A 21,442-nucleotide genomic window follows, 5' to 3' on the forward strand; every position below is an offset into this window, starting at 1 on the left:
GATATCTTTGGAGAAGATATCAGCATCACAGCCGTATCCTGATACAAGTGTCAGTGTTTTCAAAGTATTCTGTTGCTATTATCTATTAGCACTAAGTATGACCTTGGTTGGGAGTAATGCTCTATCACTCCGCTGAGATGGGTATATATGCTGATGACACCACACTCTATAACAGGCATGACAGGAAAACAAATGAACACATATCTAAAGAAATGGCAAAAACACTAGAGGATGACCTCCAATCTGTAGTGGAATGGGGACAAAAATGGATGTTCACATTCAATGCTGCCAAGACTAAACTGGTTTTCTTCAATAATTACAAGAAACCTTCTCTGCCACCAATAGCAATGGCCAGTGACTCTTTATCTGAGAGTACATCTTTCAAACTCCTTGGCCTAACGTTCACAGGAAACATGAGCTGGAACAATTACATTGAAAGCATTGCTAGGGCCGCTGCGAAGAAGGTAGGCTCTCTCTACCATGCTAGAAAACTACTAACACCCGAAAGGCCACCATTCGCCCATGTATGGAGTATTGATGTCACATTTGGACTGGTGCATCTGCTACTAGTCTCTCGCTCCTAGACAAGGTTCAAAAGAGAGTCGCCAATCTGATAGGCCCTGAACTGGCATCTAAGCTTCAGCCTCTGTCCCATCGATGAGATGTTGCATCCCTCTGCCTGTTCTACAAGTATTTTAATGGTGAATGCTCTGGCGAACTGCAGGCACTTGTGCCCCCACGACGTAGACACCCTCGACAAACCTGACAGGCAGCTAAATCCCACCCCCACACAGTACATAACCCTAGATGTAAAAGATCTTTCTACTCCAGTAGTTTCTTCCCCAGAACCACTAGACTTTGGAATTCTATTTCAGATCCCTGCTTTCCCAACTGTACTGACATGCAGAAGTTCAAGTGTAATGTGAACCGACATCTTGCTGCCCAAATCCCAACATAGTACCTCAGTAGTTGTTGCCCCTGATATTGTATTTAGTTTTTTCAATTTCTAGATGTGCTCGATATAAGATCATACACATTTTTACCTATTTATTGTTTGGTAGGCCAATTTGTTGGCATTTTAATATTAGACCCTTTTGGTATAACAGGCCATCTCGATAATTAAGGTAAGGATGGAGAGTGGTGTCGAGGCTATGTCAGTTATCTGTCCATCCAATCATAATTTGCTGTTACAGTTGTTATAATGTTTCATTATTAGATTATCAGCTTGTTGTCCACATTTGTCACTGATTACAGAGTGTACAAAGTAGTTCATTTCTTTGTCAGAGATTTCTGGTGTATTGTGTTTCTCTGCCACATGGCAGAATATGTCAACAATGTGCATTAGTTTGCCTTGGGTGTCTTTGGTTTCAAAATTATATTTCTGTAAATGCATTAAGAAACATATTTTAGATGGAGTTTTTTCAATTGGTTTTGTGACAATGTTTTTGAGAGGTTTGTGATCATTGTTTATTAGAAATGATTGCCCATATAGAAATTCATGAAAATGTTCACAGGTAAATACTATTGACAGCATGTCAAGTTCAAAGGGACAGTAGTTACTTTCAGCAGATGTAAGAGAGCGGCTAGCAAATACCACAGAAGTCCAATCATTAATGTGGTTTTGTTCCGACATAGCTCAAAGTCCTAGCATTGACGCAGCTGAAGAAACTGATAGGAAGTACTGGATTAAAGTATTTTAATGTTGAACTTTAAGTAGATTTTTTAGTTGTTGAACTGCTTCATTTTGTGGTTTCTTAAAGTACCGCGTATCATCTTTTTCTAAAAAAGATGAAGAGATGTAGTTTCATTCGACTAAGTAATTTAGCATGCCTAAAAAACACTGAAGTTCTGTTTTGTTCGTTGAATCTGGCATGTTTATGAAAGCTTTGCATTTTTCGTCATCAGGTCCAACCTCACAACTGAATATTTTGTGTCCTAGAAATGTCAATTCAGTCATGTTAAATTGGCACTTAGACTGATTTAGTTTCATGCCTGATTTTTTATAGCTTTCAAACTTTCGCTAGTTCCAGTAAAAGTTTTGAGGTCTTTTCCCAAATAATGATATCATCTTGTGAGTTTCTGCATCCTTCAGTGTGTTCAATGATTGATGCTATTTCCACTTGAAAGACTTCACTGGCAATATGTATACCACATGGGATATTTGTGAATCTGAACCGCCCACACGTTGAGTTGAAGGTGAGAAGCTTCCGACTTTCTTCATGTACCTTCATTTGCCAAAATGCATTGGTGAAAAACTTTGCACTTGCCATTTCATTCATTATATCTGATGCTATTGGTAGTCTGTAGTGCTCTCTTTTAATGGCTGTGTTTACATTTTGTGGGTCAAGGTAAATATGAAGGAAGCCGTCGAGTTTTTATACTGCTACTAGTATGATGGCACTAAATTCTGTCATTCTGTCAAGTTCCTTTTTTAATTTTTTTTAATACAAATATTCTGTGGAGGGTTTATGAATGGTTTGATGTCTGAGTTCATTGTAATGTGATGGGTACTGGGGAGTGTACCAAGTTCTTCAAAACAGTTTTTAAATTTTGAGAGAAAATAAACCTCTTACAAAGATAGTCAGTCGCATTTGCTGAAACATTAGTTCTTTATGCCAAATATTCACTTTTCATTCACCAAAGCAAAATTGTACAATGAGTATCCTACTTAAAGCCTATATATTAATACATGTGTAAAACTTATATATAAATATAAATATATACATAATAAAAAGTGGGAGGTGGGTTATAATAAAACTTTTTATGCAGATAAAAAGAAAGAAAAGAGAATATTTACAATGATTGGATTTCAAGTAAAACCAATGATATCTACTTAATTGCCATGTCACAGTAATGAACATATCCAAAAATTATGAAAAACGATAAGGTAGAAAATTAATTATTAATGAAAACAATTTTTGAAGACAATTAGCGAAAACTGAGTTTTGCTAAATTGGCCTAAGATTTTCAAAGTTTTCAGAAAATAATTAGCTCCCTTGTTACAATACAAACCCTTTGATTTTTTTTTAGCAAAACTTAATTTCTGCTAATTTTATTTGAAAACTGTTTTCATTAATAATTGATTTTCTTCTCTATTGTTTTTCATAATTTTTGGATATGTTCATGTTCTGCAAGGTCATGACTGATCGTAAGGTTTCCACCCATGCAAGACGTAACAAAGAACTGCCTCCTTTGCTCCCAAGCCAGGTTCTTTTATCCGCTTCAAATCTTACCCAGTCATGTGGGTTTATCACATTCTTCAAAAAAAAAGAGAAAACATAAGAAGTGTACCTGGTTTTATGCATAAAACCAGGTACACTTCTTATGTTTTCTCTTTTTTCTTCTTTTCATGTGCAAGTGGCAGAAAGAACATGTCCTTTGTTTCAATGCGATTTATGACATTACTACTACAGTTCATTAGTGTGACATGACAATTAAATTGATACCGTCAGTTTTACTTGAAATTCAATATTTCAATTTTCAAATTTTGCTCCAATAACAAAGAAGTACTAATTATCTGTATTTTTTAGATGAGGTGTTTTCATTGATTGAGATTGTCGGACTGACTTCCTCATCTTGGTTGTTATTGTCACAGCGTTTTGCCCTCCGGCCTTTGTCAGGTGCTGAATTCAATCCTGAACGAAGGCAGTGAAAAAGTAACATTAAAAACAGAGAATCAGCAACTATGTCCCAAAGCCTAGCTGGAGTCCGAACACGGTACCCCCGTAATAATAATAAAGGGTTGGGTTCGAGACTCCTAACAAACGTTTCCCCAGTTCGAGACAAAACACCTGACGAAGGCCGGAGGGCAAAACGGCCGAAACGTTGTGACAATAACCACCAAGATGAGGAAGTCAGTCCGACAATCTCAATCAACAAAGAAGTATCTAATGATAAAAAAAACAACAGATTAGTATTATAACCTCTCATCCAAAAAAATGTGGCTGACTTAACAGTGGAGAAGTTCAAATAGATCCCAACGCCTTTGAAGAGTGGCTTGCGTCTGACGAATCAACCCATCTGTCATCTAATAGAGGGTAGGAAGAGGCTATTATAAAACTTAAATGAGGCAAAAAAAAAAAAGTTGGGAAAGGATAAAAATATTATAGGGAGAAAGCTATAATGAAATAATTAATACACCAGCTAAGTTATGAATTTAAATTAACTAAAACAGGTCACCTAGTCCACTAAGCAGGTCATATATAATGGTCGTCTTTGCAATCCAAAATTCATTACAGTCACGCAACACTCGGCCACCTCTGCTATTTTTTTTTTTTTTTGCTAGAGGGAGTTTTATCTTCTTCACCCTAATGCCAACTTTCAAGTGATATTTAAAAATTTGAATAAGACCGAGACCTTTATAGAATACTTTCATATGTCGCATTTCTGAATTTTTGAGATGAGGATTGGTTATTCTGAAGATTGCAACAGCAACCAAAAAATAAATAAAAAAATGCGAATTCCTCTATCTAGTTATGGCTGACAGAACAAGAACATGCTAGTGAAGTAAATAAAGGGTTCAGTTCAAAATTCCATCCAGATTTCTGAGTTTGATAGATACACCTGAAGACTGAAATGTGAAAATGACACTCAAAATGAGAACAGTAGTGTTGTATAGTCAGTTCTCTCTAAAATGATCTCTGGTTATCACTGTCACGCGTATATAACCATGTTTGTTGCACTTCTACAAAAATGCGTGCTGCTAATAAATATATGCACACTGCTTGTTCCAGCAGTTTTGACAATCAGACATGGAGACGGTTTCATAAACAAAATTGTATTTATTTATTTATCATTTTGCCTGTCAGTGTTAGTAGAACATGTCGAGCAAGGGTGGTAGAAAGGTGACGGTTGGAGGGTTACGAGCTAACAATGTGGCAATTACATGCCTCTCTCATCTCTGTTCCCTGTGTTCATCGGACCTCCTGCTTTTATTAACAATTTTTTTCTTTGCTTCATCAGAAGTCAATATGTGTGTATAAAGTCTGACCTGGAATCTCTTTGTTCCTAATTTTTCTTTGTTCTCTGCTAAACTAGAATTTGTGTGTGTGTGCACAATCTCCAAATTCCTTTATCTAACAGTAGCTTAAAGAATCCAAATAATACAAACTTTCATGTTTTGAGCATAGCATGCATTTCAGTTGTTAGTAAACTCAAAATACAAAAAATGTATTTCCTTATCTCTACATGCATTAATCGATGAAAGTTTATAATTTATGTGACTGAAATATGCACTTAGACAATTCATTTATATTTCAGTCACATAAATTATTTTAAATTGAAAAAAAAAAAAACACTCGAGTCAGATTGATTTGTGTTATTTTTTTTCCATAACAGCAGCAGTTTTTCTTGCTTTCTTTTTTTCACTAACCAATAACAAAATCACACGTAAACGAGGTGACATAAAAAAAACTAAAAGACTTCCGTCAAGCAAAAAGTCCTTTATTCTACCACCTAAGACTCCCAACAGTGCCTTGATTTGCATAATCTTATTATTTTTGTATCTGAAGGATTTCAGGATTGCGTACCACTGCTTTCCTACAGTGAGTACATCCCAAACATGGATGCTTATTGCTATGCCTCTCCATACAGTTACCGTCATCGGTTCCAGATTGAAAGACACTATATTCAGTGTGTAGACTATGAGACCTGCAACAAACCTAATCAGGGCACAATAATGTGGCAGCAAAAGAAACCATCACTCAGTGTTTTGTCTTCATCATTTTAGTCACAAGGTGGTGAATTTGCTAAGCCAACTGATTGAAGTTTCTGGTTAATCCAGAGAGCATTTATCATCAGCCAGACAAAAGATGCCTTGTCATTATGGAAATTTCTTTATCCAGGTGCCCAAGACTCTCTCTTTGTGAAACAAACTCTCTCAATTGACATGCAGAAGTTCAAGTGCAACGTGAACCGACATCTTGCTGCCCAAATCCCAACATTAGTTGCTGCCCCTGATAGTAGCCTCCTACACCAAAGTGGCAATGCGCCTTGTTTGGGGTGAAAATGTAATAAAAAAAAAAAAAAAAAATTGAGCAGATGAACAGATACTCTCACCATAACTCAATATAATGTCTTTGTAAACAACAGTTGGGTGTCAGAGGTTTTTCTCGCATTCTTCTAGATTTAAATCGACCATAAGTTTACATGAATCCATATAAGTCTATGATCTGAGTAGATTATGTTATGAAAAATTTGCACACTATAATAATCCTATGCCAATTTTATTTATTTTTTTTTTAATTAAGAACTGATCAAGAGTTGTATGTAACCAGAGATGCATTTATTCATCAAATTCCATACTACAACATAGAGCTCAATTTGGAGCTTATCAACGTGATCAAATTTATTGATAAACTGACAAAATACTCTAGTGTCCTAATCTCTGTTAGTATGCCCGGAAAAATTACTCTACAATCTAAATCAAGATCCAAAATCACATTCCAGTCTTTCACGAACTGCTGAAGAGGTGTTCATGATCTGCTCAATTCACTGAAGAAAAAAAGTCAGTTCAGCATGGTTGTTGGATGCATAAATCTCAATGAATGAAAATATCTTATCCTTTAGAGTAACATTCTGAATCTATGAATGAAGGGAAACATGACACATCTAAAGTATGATTTTCTAACCAGTAAGTGAGAATTTAAGTATTTTATATATATATATATATATATATATATATATATATATATATATATATATATATATATATATATATAACTTCCTCAAAACTCGTCCCACATACTACAAAAGAAGTTACAAAATGCAACAAACCGCGATGTGGAGTATGTGACATAATAATAGAAGGTAACACATACACATTCAAAAACCCAGCACAAACATTCAAAATAAAAAAAGATCTAAACTGCACCTCCAGAAATGTAGTATATGCACTAAGGTGCACAACATGCAACAAATCCTACATAGGCGCCACCAAAAATTTCAGCAAAAGAGTGGCCTTACATAAGAGCAACTGTGACCTTGTTCGTGGTCTTACACGACCTTGAACCTCTGATCGCGGCCCAGTTATGATCTTAACCCTGGGTCGATGCCCAATTATGACTATCCTAGTCACCGGGTAATTAATTATGTCGACTGGGCAACCAGGTCTGCCAACCGTTGGTACGTCGTGTCACCCAGTGAGTCCTCGTCAAGTGGTCGTCCTGTTGACTGGGAACGGGGTCACAAGTGGCAAGTAAAAGAATTAAAATTACATGGAACAACAGCACATCAGCAAACAAACTCCGGAGGTTGGTTGATATATAATGTATTTAGGAAATTCATAAATGATTATCTACAGACGTATGTACAATTAAAGATTAAATGGAAGCAAGCAATTAGATTTGTGAATGAGCTTCTTGTTGTTGAAATATTCGGACGGAGTCGCGGACCGTTGTAATTATCGTTAAGGTGTTCTGGCTGGTCTCTTCCTAGGTCCTCTGAATTCTATTAAGTTGTAAATTGAGCTCTCTGGCGACCAGCGAGGGGGAGAGAGAAGTGGGGTGGCTGGAGTCCTCTGTTGAGACCTTTATCTCTGTCTTCTCTCTTCTTCTAACTCTTCTATCTCTCTCTGCTCTATCTCTCTTTCTTTCTGATTAAATCGAGTTTTACAGATCTTATATAGTAAAACCCTTGAATAATGACGACGCCTACGTTCATCTTCGACCAATCAAATTGATTGATAACAATCCACCTGATTCCTTTTCATTGGTCAATTTGGCCTGTGGCAGGTATTATTTTTCCGCCCCCCAATTTCCAAAATCAAATTGACTCCTCCCCAACTTGTCTGACCCCGCCTTCTTTATAATGGTTTTTTCCATATTATCAACTGATAATCAGAGGAAATATTATTTTTTAGCTTGTAATAGTTCACCAGCTTTCATCTATTTAAAAATATCCGTTTGATATTCTTTCCCCTTTGAATTTATTTGTTTTGTAAAAACATCCGTGTGATTTTTAAAAAAATATTCTTTACATGTTAGCATTCCATTTTAGCGCCCAAAACAATTTGCCAAAAGACATTGTTAGATAAGTCATATTGAAAAACAATTTATGTCGAACCTTGGGCTGACGTCATGAATTCTTTTATCAGGCCCGATCTGTTTCGTATGTGTGTGTGTGTTTCTCAGATCAAAAACAATCCGACATTTCACCTGTCAACCAACACATTTCAAGCCGACCGACATTTCAAAGCTCTGATTCGGAATTTGTCACCGTCGCTCGACTTGAAACAAAACGTATGTTTTTTTGAAGTTATCATTCTGTCCATTTTGGCTAAAGCATTTATTATTGTTTTAAGTAATCTTTCGCTTTGAAGTTTCGCAGGCGACCTCCACTTCTATCCCCCGACCGTATGGTATCTCAACAACAAGATTTTGATACATAAAAATATTAACTAAAAAAATTATTATTTTTTTTTTTTGTAACCGGTGTTTGCCCGGGATTGATTATCACATTTAACAAAAAACGTCACATCGACCCTACTGATCTGATGTGGCCCCTCTTTGGTGTTACACAACATCAAAATTGCAGATAACAGACACCTCTATGTTTCAAAACACGTACACACATGCAGTGGAAACAGCTTCAAAATAATGCCAATCTTCCAAACAGACAATTATTTTTATTTACTTACACAGGAAAAAAACTTCATCACCAGATTCACTCCTGAACTGAACAGAACCTAATACCATCACACAAAAACATGAAATGCAAGGTACACTCGCATGCACACCCATACACATATACACACCCACACATAAATCAGAACCGACACATTAAAACACACACGTGCGCGCATACAACCACACACAGACATAACACCCCTATCTCTAATACAACACACTGAACAATACCAACCCTACTTAACCTCGAAACCAACAACACTAGGAGACATCTAGAACCATAGTATAATATCTGTTCCAACACCTCGCTCCCTCCTCAGTCAGTGGAGGAGAACCCCCTCATGACTGAAATGACTATCATCCCTTCTATCATCCCCCTCCCATACCTACACCCCCTCCAATGCCCCCCCCCCCCCCCCGGGGAACAAAATCTTTCCCACACTAGGAACCGATCCTGGGTCTGGCCATACCCACATGGGGAGACAAATAAATAGAAACATTAAAAAAATCCCCTATTTTAAATACACCCCTCTTTCTAAACAAACATAATATAAGACTAAAACGAAAAATCACAATACTAAAATCCAAGAATCCAAAAAATAAATATCAAAATAGAATGAAAGCACCCCTACCCTTATTTCAGAAGAGCCAGTCCCCCCCTCCCCACACATACACATTAGTAACGACCTCGGATCACAGCCGCCTTCCTAAGGAAGCAAATAACCCCAAAATACTATAAAACAATATACACATTCCCAAACCAATAAAAGCAAACACACACATGCACACACACGCGCACACACACACACATAAACACACACACAAACACACACACACACACATACACACACACACACACACACACACACACACACACACACACACACACACACACACACACACACACACCCTACCCCACCCTAAAGGAAAGAAAAAAACATTAGCAGAAAGAGATAGCGACTACAGCGAGGTCAACGTCTCCCTGGACAAGCCAAATAAAAAAGCAATAAAAATTCAGCATACCAATGAATAATAAACACTTACAAGCCTCCACCTCTTGGAAAAACTTCAAATTAACTACGAAAATCGCCATTTTTACACATTTGAAAATAATTTCTGACGAGGACGCATCACAGACCGTCTGAAACGCACGTAAACGATTTCAATGACTTAAAAACATTATTACAATAATCCAAACATAATTCTCAATGAAAAATCAAGACACGGAATAATAAAATAATGTTAAAAAATACACATTGTTGGTGACTACTCCCTTATTTAAATATACATCTTTCTTTCGTTGGAGTTTATTAATCCATTTTATCTCACACAAATTTTGCTTTTTTGAAAAAAAATTGGTTACATGTTTAAATTCAATGCTAACTAGCCAGGAAGTGGATGCTCATTTAGGAAAATGATCCCCCATACTAAAATCACAAATATATTATAAATATCTAAAGTGCGAGTGAGTGAGTATGCTGGATACATGAAAATTTTTAGCGTACCCAAATAATTATCTGGAATTAAATGGATATCCTGGATGTAGCATGCATCTATTCCAAGATGCTAAAAGTCTTGTCCAACTCAAATTTTTCAAGAATTGTCCCTCAGTCCATAAAGTGAAGGAGAAATCCCTCTAGATTGAGGCGATTTTAATTTTTGTCCCACTACAGAGTGTCCATTTTTGAGGAACTGAATTCTCCCCAACATTAAAAACTAATCTTATCTAACTCTGTCCTCGTGGGAGGCAAGTAAATTGGAACGCACATAATCATCTACAGCATAAGAAACAATATTTTCTACACAGCAAATATGTTGATATTGTAACTTTAAATGACAGTTTCACTTTGTATTTTCATAAGTTCTCTAACAAAAATTGTTTTCGGATTGTTCACAATCAAAATAAAATATTAGTCTTGAAAATCCATGGAACAAGGTGATGTTTACTTTTTTTACTTGGGAGTCACCACTTATCAAGGTTCGAAAGCCTCTCGAGGATAAAGGTTAACGAATGTAAACTGGTAGTTTAGTAATTGTTAATGGCGTAGATTAGGTAGAATTTGGATTGTTTATGGGAACAGCTCAACAAGAACTTGTTTACATTGGATTTGAAGGTTACCATGTTCTATTCAACCGAGAAGCAGGCCAGTGGAACGGTGTTCCACACGTGGGCAGTTTTGGGGGGAAAAAAAGCTACATACTGGCGCAATGGTGTGATCCAACCATTTCTCCAGTTATCTTACCAACAGATTTGATGTAGGTGTTCCATTTCAGATCAGGAGTGAAGGTCAATCCCAAAAGCTTGTCAAGACATGGAGTTTCTTCAAGATGAGACCCATTCATTTCAATTGGGGCATGATGGAAGTTAGAGCAATTATGATGAAAGGAGAGAAACTTGATTTTCGATGTATTAAAATTAACCAACTACCTTTAATGCAGAAACAACACACGACTGTTCTTTTTTAATTAAATTAATTCTTGATAACATTAAATGATATAAATGTCCAATTCAACAGAAACAACCTTCTTAGTGACATGCAATATGGTTTCCGCTCTGCAAGATCTACAGCAGATGTGCTAACGGTTATATCTCATAGGATTAGTGAAGCTCTTAAGAAAGGCTTCCTTTCCAGGGCAATTTCTCTTGACATATCGAAAGCCTTCGATAAGGTATGGCATAAGGGCCTACTTCACAAGATTTCCAGTTACAGTATCACTGGAAATGTTTTCTCAATCATTAAGTCATTTCTCTCCGATAGGTTCATAAGAGTAGTGGTTGATGGGCAGAAATCAGAGGCCCACAGTATTAATGCTGGAGTCCCTCAGGAGTCCATCCTGGGCCCAACTCTCTTCCTGATCTACATCAATGATCTTCCAAAACACATACTTAAATCATTCGTTGACATCTATGCTGATGACGCGACCATCTATGACAACACATCGAAGGCCGTAAATGAAAAGTTCTCTCTAATTCTCTCTCCTCTGATTTTGAGCGCATGGTACAGTGGGGGAAGAGGTGGCTAGTTACTTTTAATGCATCCAAAACCAAGCTTCTATCTTTATATCATCAACGCTCTGATCCCCATCTGGCATCAACTGAAATGGATTGCTCTCGTCTTGGGGAGGCTCCATGTTTTGACAGGCTTTTGGGTTTGACCTTTATTCCTGATCTGAAATAGAACACGTACATCAGGTCTGTTGCCAAGGACACTGGGAAAATGGTGGGATCCTTCTACCACTCCAGAAGATATCTCACTACTGATGCAATTCTCTATCTGTATAAAAGCCAAGTACGTCCAAGGATGGAGTACTGCTGCCACATCTGGACAGGAGCTGCTAAAAACAGCCTATCCTGCCTTGACAGAGTACAAAATAGACTTTGTGGTTTAGTGGGGGAATCCCTTTTCTCTTCCCTGCAACCTCTCTCCCACAGAAGAGATGTTGCAAGCCTGTCTTTGTTTTATCGTTATTTCCATGGTAAGTGCTCGTCTGAGCTCCAATCTCTTGTCCCTCCTCGACAATCTTTCATGAGAAACACCCGTCTGGCTGAAACTACTGTCATTAATTTTCCCCACTCTTTATCTATGCTTAAATCCAAACGTAGATTCCATGAGCAGAGCTTCTTTCTCAGAAGTGCTAGACTGTGGAACTCTGTTCCGTTTGCCTGTTTCCCACCTGACTACAACTTGGATGTCTTCAAATCCAACATAAACAAATTCCTGACAAACTGCCCCCTTAAGTAAGACACTCTATCAAATCTCCAATACTAATGATTACTACAATACTATCTTCTTGATTATATTACATGCAATAACCCTTATCCCTGAGTGGCCTCTGGGCCTTGATAAGTGGTGACCCCCATGTAAAAAAAAAAAAAATTTAACCCCCAAAGAATGAATTTTTCTAAATTTTAGATATTATTTTCCTATGGTTATGCTGATTTAAAATATCGACTTTGTAGGGATTTGTTTTGTATTTTGTTTTTCCAAAGGAATTGCCATTTATCAAGGTCTGCAAGCCACTCAAGGATAAGAGTTAATGAGTGAGCAGTCATCGAGACAACAGTGAAGTAATTGTTAGTGGTTGAAATTTTGGTATAATTTGATTATTTAGAGGACGGCTCCACAGGAACTTGTTTATGACCATATTGTAGTTAGCTGGAAAGCAAACTTTCATGGATATTTTTGAAGTTTTAGCTGCACATATAAACATACAGACAGCAATCCTTTATATAATAAGATGTGTTCTTAATTGGTGATTGGATGAATTTTCTTTTTCTATTAGCAACACTCTTAAACTGGATTGATATATTAATGAAACTTTTATGAAACTTTTTTATTGTATTTCCTTAACTTTCTCTCAGCAAGTAAATGATTTAGATATCACACCAGATCGACAGCTTGTAGCTGGAGCCGGTATGTATTCATTCTTTATACCTTTTTTGCTTCTTGTCCGGAATTCCACCTATATTCAAAATATAAAGGTAAAAAAAATCTGTATGATGTATATTCCCATGATGAAATGAAAATATCGTACATAAATTAATCAGGTAGTTTTATTTTTATAAAGAAAATAATTTTTAAGCGATTAATAGGAATTTGTAGGCATCTATGCATAAATCTTGCAAGTTTTGACTTATTGTTGAGTTATCTCCCTTGGTTTTTGAGATTTTTTTTCAAAATGGCGAGCTAGGCAGCTACTCTTCTGATACTCATAATATTTGATTTTCTTGTTTAAAAATAAAGCTGCCTGATCAATTTACAAGATTTTTGGAATATGATATTTTCATATTATCATACAAGTTTTTCTTTATTTTTGTTTTTTGATATAGGTGATATTCTGTACAAGAAACCCTTTTTATTTTCTAGTTAAACAGTTTAGGTTTATGTAAATGCTTATAATCCCAATTTCATAGTTTGATTAACATTTTTTTATTTCATAACTTTCCATTCTCTATATTTATTAAATGTACTTTTTTTTTCATCAAACTTTTAATGCAGCTCCATAAATCTTGGCAAAACATAAACAATGGTACCAAATTTATTTAGATAGCTCAATTAGCCACTGAATTATTAAATTATGACTGTTCAGAGTTTGTTCACTTATGTGCATACCCCAGAAAGCTTCACTATATGCTTGGAAACAAAATTCCACCGCATCATGGTCTTGAACCAATCTTTCAGCTACCAGCAGCATGTCAGTCTCAACTCTTTTCTATTTGGCCCACCTCTTTGGTGGCTGCCCTCTTGATTTTTCTTGAATTAAATCTTTGATATGATTTCTTTATAAAGCTGGAATCTAGTAACTGAGAAAGTCATTAATCTCTTTTTTTCGGATGATATTAAACGTCTTGCTGATATCTGCATTTCTTTGTTCATCTCATAAACTTACTACAAGGATAGTTTTTAAACATTTCAAGGACATTGACCTCATTCTTTGGCTCTGCCACTGTTTCACTTGCATATCTGAGACGCTATGTCCTTCCTGTGCCACATCTTGTCTTTTAGACATCCAAATTACTATTCTTATTCTTTTATTGTCAGGTGAGGATGCTAGAACCACTAAGCCAAGAAACAAAATCTTCTGTTTTTCTCGATCATTTTATCAAGTGTTAATATAATATTTGACACAAGTGAAAATCGCAGTCGGAAATTTCTTTGATATATTTGCATATTAGGCAAAAATAAGTATGTGCACCTAAAATCAGCAAAAATTGTCGAGTAGAATTTGAATTAAAACTAAAAATCAGTTTTACCGTATTTTGCCAATCCACTATTGATAAGAGCGGAAATCGTGTAAAGCAGAGGGAGATAAGTCAGTCTGTCATTTAACCAACTAATAATGAATGGCAGATGGACAAAATACAAAAACTAATATATTTAATAATTTTTCTTAATTTTTGATGAGGATACTTATTTTTGTTTGATACGTAAATATATAAAAGAGATTTTATCTTGAATGTGATTTTCACTTGTGCTTCATACTGAATAAACACCGAACTGTGGATTCCCCTGATTAAAAACCAACTCTGCTTTTGTAAAGAAGCAAGTTTGAAAAGGCTTGAAAAAAAAATCTTTCAATTAAGTTTTTATCCTACTGTTTATAGTTGGGGAAAAGGGAGATGAGAGAAGGATTATCTAGAGCTCCCCACTCCCATCTCGATTTATTTTAAGGAATTAATTAAAGATTGATCAAATATGTTTGTTTTTCCTTTCAGGCTTTCAACACATCCGTATGTTTGACATTAACTCTAAGAACCCAGCCCCTGTGATTGATTTTGAAGGAATCAGTAAGAACGTCACTGCTGTCGGTTTTCAAGAGGATGGCAAATGGATGTATTCTGGTGGCGAAGACATGACAACGAGGATATGGGACCAGCGGTGAGTATCCTTGTTTAATCCTTATCCTTGATTGCCCTTCAGGCCTTGATAAATGGTGACTCCCAAGTAAAAAAAAAAAAAAAATCTTGAGTGGGTGCATGTTGTATAGCAAACACAGATTTCCTTAAGCATGTTGTAAGTGTTCATTTTTCTTCTGTTGTGCATAATAGAAGCATGTGTCGAAAGCAAAAGAGAACTTTTGATTCTGAGCAATTGCCAACACATACCCAACAACAATGCCGACACAGACTAAGCAATAATGCTGACATAGACTCGACCAGTAACTCCAATATGAACTCAAATGAACAAATCAACACGGACTCAACTCGTAATACCAATACAAATTCAAATGATAATGTCGACAAGGACTTGAGCAGTAACACCAACATGAACTTGAATGATTACGTTGACAAAGACTCTGAGCGACCTAAAAATTTATATATATTGCTCTTAGGCGAGTGCATTCTCAAACTTTCACAAAAGTGGTATATTTATGTATAATATCCAAAATTTAGAAAAATTGATTAATTGGAAATTAAATGACCATTTATATCATTTAATGTTATCAAGACGTGCACACACACACATACACACGGACACACACCTTTTAATGTTAACATGCCAAGGAAAGTAATTCTGATTTTTTTTTCCACAGAATTATTTCCCTTACGTCAATACGAGTTATGTGTGTGTACATCCAAAGAGAGGAATGGGTTGGGTGAAGAAAAAAGAGGGGTTAGGTGGGAAGAGGGGAAAGAGAGTGGGATAGAAATTATGTTACACTTTTGCTCAGAGCAATGCTGGGTAACCCTGCTAATCTATATATATAAAAGTGAAAATGTGTGTATGTTTGTATGTATGTTTGTATGTGTGTTTTTGTGTCCGCTAAAAACTTTCGACAGACAGAACAAAAATTGACAAACTTGGTCTCATGTTGAAGCTCCATCCTTCGCCCGAAAAATATAGAAAAATTGGCCAAAAACGTTAATTTTTTCACCCTGAAATCAACAATTTTCTACAGGGTGGGTGGGGGGTCAACAAAAACTGTCCTCTCATGACGAGGTCGGTTCTACGCATGCGTCAGATCTCGTCATGATCTGATTTAGTTTAAATAGTTGAAGAACTGACTAAATTTCATGTACGTCGTGTTAGCTCAGTTGGTTGGAGCATTGGGTCATTATCTAAATGTTTTGGGTTTGAATCGTGGTGTGAGATTTATTTTTTTTTTTTTTCAATTTTTTAAATTTTAATATTGAAGCAGTGTTATTTAAGCCATTTTTCACGTAACGTTCGTTTTTCTGTTTTTTTTTACTTCGCTTTCTTTTTTGTTTTTAGTTTTAACGTTCATTTTTCTGTTTTCTTTTTTTTAATTTTTACATTTAACATCGTTCGTTTTCCTTATGTTAGTTTTTTTTCATGTTTTTTTTTTCAATGTTTTGATGCTTGTGTTAATGCATATAAGAAGGAGTGCTTTAAAATCTTACACTGGGCTGACTCTCAAAATCATTTAAAGATTTTTGAGTCAGTCTCAATTATTTTATGTAGGCCCTCCCTCTGTTGACAGAAAGAATTTATTAAATCATTGGACTTGCTTGGGGATATATGCCCCCTCCATCTTATTTGTACATACATCTATAATATAAATCTCACCTGTCTGTTTAAATGTATTTATGTATGTATGTATGTATGTATGTCTGCCTAAAACTTTTGACAGAGGTGACAGATTTTCACGAGATCGGTATCATTTTGAAGCTCGACCCTCCGGACGACAAATATAAAAAAATTGGCTAAAAACATTAATTCCTTCGCCCTTAACTGGGCACTTTTCTACAAGGAGGGGTCGCTTTTTTGCCAGTATTTTCAAAAGTCATCGGTTTATCGATTGACTAGCCTTAATTTAAACATTCATCACTTCCGGTTTGACGATGGGCGCAACAGCAAAGACGTCACATTTTTTTTTTTTAACATTCTTTTCCTCCTTCACAGTACGGGTTCGAGCCTGTCTGCCTAATATCACCTTTTTTTTTTTTTTGTTGCTCAACACACACCTCTGAACACCTGGGCAACGCCGGGCACTCAAGCAAGTCTATTATATAAATCTCACCTGTCTGTTAAAATGTATGTATGTATGCTTGTATGTCTGTCTAAAACTTTCGACAGAGGTAACGGATTTTCACGAGATTGGTATCATTTTGAAGCTTGATTTCTCGGATGACAAATATCGAAAAGTTGGCGAAAAATGATTCCTTCACCCTCAATTCAGTTTTCTACAAGGCGGGATCGATTTTTTGCAAGTCATTTTTGCAAATCATTGTATCGGTTAGATTGCCTTTGCTTAATTTTAATATTCCGAACTTATGGTTGTGTCATGGAATAGAGATAAGACGTCAGGTTTTCTTTCACTTTCTTTTCTGCCTTCACATCACGGGTTCGACTCCACCTACTACTACTTTTTTTTGTTTTCTTTGGTCAACACACACCTCCACACACCCAGGCAACGCCAGGCACGTTTTATCTAATTGTATATATATTATTTTACACAAATTCCAATTTTTTTTTTTTTCGTATATCCCTGAGTATTTGCTCTTCATGATAATTCAATTCATTTTTTGTATTTCTGTGTTAACCCAATGATTAACTCCTGATGAGTTTGTTGGTGAAAGAGGCCATTAGAGTTTTTCCATGTATTATTTTGAAAACGCTATGATTTTAACTTTATACATATATCATAATGGCAATTTTTCAAAAAGGTTCTGTAAATATAGTTTCTATTAAAGCTGAGTGCCATTATTTTACCAATTTGGTCAAATGGCATTTATATCATTTAATGTTATCAATACATTGCATCTTTTAATATTATCATGTGCAGGAAAGTAACACGAGTTGTGTGTGTAACTGATGTGGACGCACATATGCAAATGCATGTGAAATGATGTCATCAGTAAAGAAAAAGACAGTATAAAGAAGAAAAAGGTGTCAGAAGACAAGCACATTTTATTCAGGAAAGTACCCAGAAATATATGTTCTTGTTACTGTACAAAAACAAAGGAGTAGAAGTTTTTTCCTATTCTTTGTCTACTTTGCGACTAAGGCTACAACGTGTTGGGTAATGTTACGTGTGCGTGTGTGTGTATATACAGAGAGTGAAATGGATTAGAAGGAGAAGAGGAGGAGCAGGGTAAAACGAGAGGGGGGTGGGGGAAAGAGACAGAGCTAGAAGTTATGTTACACTTTTTCCTGGGTAATGCTGGGTTGCCTTGCTAAAGCTTATCATAATCTGGTTTATATAAGGAAGAAGGATTGTGTTGCATTAATTTATTACATTTCTTTTCTTAGCCATTTGATGAATTTTTTTTTCTTTCAGGTCCCGTAACCTCCAATGTCAACGTATCTTCGATGCTACAGCGCCAGTAAATTGTGTGTGCCTACATCCTAACCAGGTGATTATATTTTGTTACCGATCTGAGTTATTTCCCCTTGTTTATGTTTCTTAAACTTAGTGAAAAATGGTTAATCCTTTTGCTGCGCTATTTTGTTTATTTCATGTATGTTAGCTATGGATCAATTATGAAAAAAGGACCCAAGAATCCAAAAATTAGTGTCATTTTTTTTAATTATTTTTTTTTTATATATGTTTTTTTTCAACATTGAACAGAGTAGTATTGATAAAAAATTTCTCACCTCACTTGTATTTCAACAGATATTAGATAAGAGTTGTAGTAATATATGATGTGTGTTAAATATAAATCCTATAAAGACATTGGAGCTGGATTAGCCACACTCTTTGCAGGCCTCCAAGATGTTGTCCTTTTTGAAGGTAGAAGAAAAAAAGGATGGACCTGAAGAATCTTGTTCCCCCCTGTATTTTTTTTAAAATTTTTGTGTTTATCAAATTTTTCTACTGAATTAATATCGAATAGACACTAGTCTACCATACTATCAAAAAAAAAAAAAAAAAAAAATCAATATTGAAATATTTCTAGGGAATGCTCAGTTTCTAATTCAATGTTCTAATAAATCAATCGTCTTTTTTAAAACCACTTGATGTGTTTTAGGCCAAACTTGTGAATTTAATCTAATTTTTTAGATTATTTTAAAAAGTGCAATTCAAAAAAGGCTTAACTACTTTAAAAAAAAAAGGTAAATTTGTAAAATTTGACCTGAAAACGTTGAGCTGTTCTAAAATGGGTGATCAATTTACTAGAATATTGCATTAGAAACTGAGCACCCCTAACAAATATTTGAATATAAACTTTTTTTCATTTATTTTATAAGTTGGTAGACTAGTATCCATTTGATAATTCCAGAGGTTGAAAACCAATTACAGGAGACTAAACCAAACCTATTATTCCTAAGCGAAACTGTCATTGGACTGACTATTTCCGTAGAAGAGTTTGGAATTAAAGGATACTCTAACTTAACATCACAATTTAACTCCCAAGATTGACATGGGCATGGAATATGGCTTTCCATGTGGTAGAGACATCTCCAGAGAAGATCCTAAATTACCCTATATATGTTTCCGGGTTGCACTTGCTCACACGACTGCGTTTATATTTGCCCTCTATCGCCCCATAACAGTGGAGTTACTATTTTTAAGAGCATATCTGAGAAAATTGATCACATCCTATCTGCTCATCCTTCAGCTAACATTCATGTCTGTAGAAACTTCAATGTTCACAATGTGGAATAGTTGACCCACTCAAACAAGACAGATGACGAGGGGAGGTTCTGTCACGATTTTTCTATTGCTTATGACCTCACTCAGATTGTTTGTGAACTAACCTGTGTGCCCGATACTGACGGTCACTATGCAAGTCTCCTAGATCTTTTCCTCAAAAGTTGCCCTGAGCTATGTTCATCTTCTGTTCTGTCTCCACTAGGATCTTCAGACCACTCTGTTGTATCAGTAAAGATAAAAACGAAATGTAATAAGTCCTCAGATGTACCTCTCGATTGTATAGTATATCAATACTCTAAGGCTGACTGGGATAGCTTCCATTCATTTATATCAGATCTACCTGCACATTCCCTGTTTAAAAAGTATGTGTCCTCTAGAGTATCGGACCTGATGGAATGGTTAATTGTAGGTATAGACTGTTTTATACCCTTGAAAAAATTCCAGCAAAAACCTAACAGCCAGCCATGGTTCTCTCCAGAATGTGCTGCTACCATTGCACACAGAAATCACTTTTTCCATTGTTTTCTACGTAACAGATGTACTGAGACTAAAGCCACTTTTAGAACTGTCAGCAACCACTGTAAAAGAGTAATGAAGAATGTGAAAAAGTTGTATGCTCAATCCGTCAAGTTCAGAGTAGCTGAGCAGCAGCTTGGTTTCCACCAGTTTTGGCAAATAGCAAACAGAATCCTGAACAGAAGCATGTGCTTTATCCCAACTATCATCAATGGGCCTGAGGTAATCTCATCAGCATCTGATAAAGCCAAACTCTTCGCTAAGAACTTTGCAGCTAATTCTACCCTATGCGACTAAGGCCACTAACCCGTATTTCCACCTGTATCAGAAAACACACTAAGCGACATGCAAATATGTGCATGATGTTGCCAAGCTAATCAAAAACCTTGATTCCAGTAAAGCAACTGGGGTATTCCAATAATGCTCAAAAAGCTTCAAGCAGAACTAGCTCCTATACTTAAAAAGCTGTTTAAGCATTGTCTTAAGGAGAATTGCTTCCCAACACCCTGGAAAATCTCATCGGTGTGTCCTGTATTCAAGAATTCAGGTGATCAATCATCTTCCTCTCAGCACAGAATAATAAGTCTCTTGTGCGTCATGAGTAAGTTACTTGAATCTGTGTTAAATAGAGAAGTAGTCAACCACCTTAGCAAAACTAACCTTAGTGACATGCAATATGGTTTCATCACAAATTCATTGAATTCAGCTTTAAATCCATGTTACAGATGGATCAAAACCTATTCCTCAAACAAATATTTAGGAGAGTTTTCCGAATCAATTGTATAAAAATAAGAATGTTAAATTGGATGATGATGAGCTCTTGTGATTTTTATTAACATCTTACCAGAGTTGGTTCTCACCAAATGAATTTTGTTACAATGGTTGTTTTCAAAGCATGTAAATGTATTCACATGTATATTGATAAAGCAATGATAATTTTTCACATGTATATTGATATAGCAATGATAATTTTTCACATGTATATTGATATAGCAATGATAATTTTTCACATGTATATTGATATAGCAATGATAATTTTTCACATGTATATTGATATAGCAATGATAATTTTTCACATGTATATTGATATAGCAATGATAATTTTTCACATGTATATTGATATAGCAATGATAATTTTTCACATGTATATTGATATAGCAATGATAATTTTTCACATGTATATTGATATAGCAATGATAATTTTTCACATGTATATTGATATAGCAATGATAATTTTTCAT

General features: G+C 35.7%; 2 protein-coding genes across 2 annotated transcripts in view; one reads left to right on the forward strand and one right to left on the reverse strand.

The window, feature by feature from the left end:
- The window catches only part of LOC145286325 (cytosolic Fe-S cluster assembly factor narfl-like), a 138,059-nt gene that overhangs the window by 78,760 nt on the left and 37,857 nt on the right, over positions 1 to 21,442 (reverse strand). The window lies entirely within an intron of this gene.
- LOC145286328 (target of rapamycin complex subunit lst8-like) overlaps positions 1 to 21,442 on the forward strand; it is a 76,537-nt gene that overhangs the window by 34,891 nt on the left and 20,204 nt on the right. The window contains exons 3-5 of the mRNA XM_080135256.1: positions 12,988 to 13,039; positions 14,842 to 15,004; positions 18,369 to 18,444. Of these exons, the coding sequence (XP_079991382.1) occupies positions 12,988 to 13,039; positions 14,842 to 15,004; positions 18,369 to 18,444 (291 nt within the window). The remainder of the gene's footprint in view (positions 1 to 12,987; positions 13,040 to 14,841; positions 15,005 to 18,368; positions 18,445 to 21,442) is intronic.

Source organism: Euprymna scolopes, chromosome 10 (assembly GCF_053919585.1).
Source record: "Euprymna scolopes isolate OS-2025 chromosome 10, ASM5391958v1, whole genome shotgun sequence".
NCBI classification, from domain to species: Eukaryota; Metazoa; Mollusca; class Cephalopoda; order Sepiida; family Sepiolidae; genus Euprymna; species Euprymna scolopes.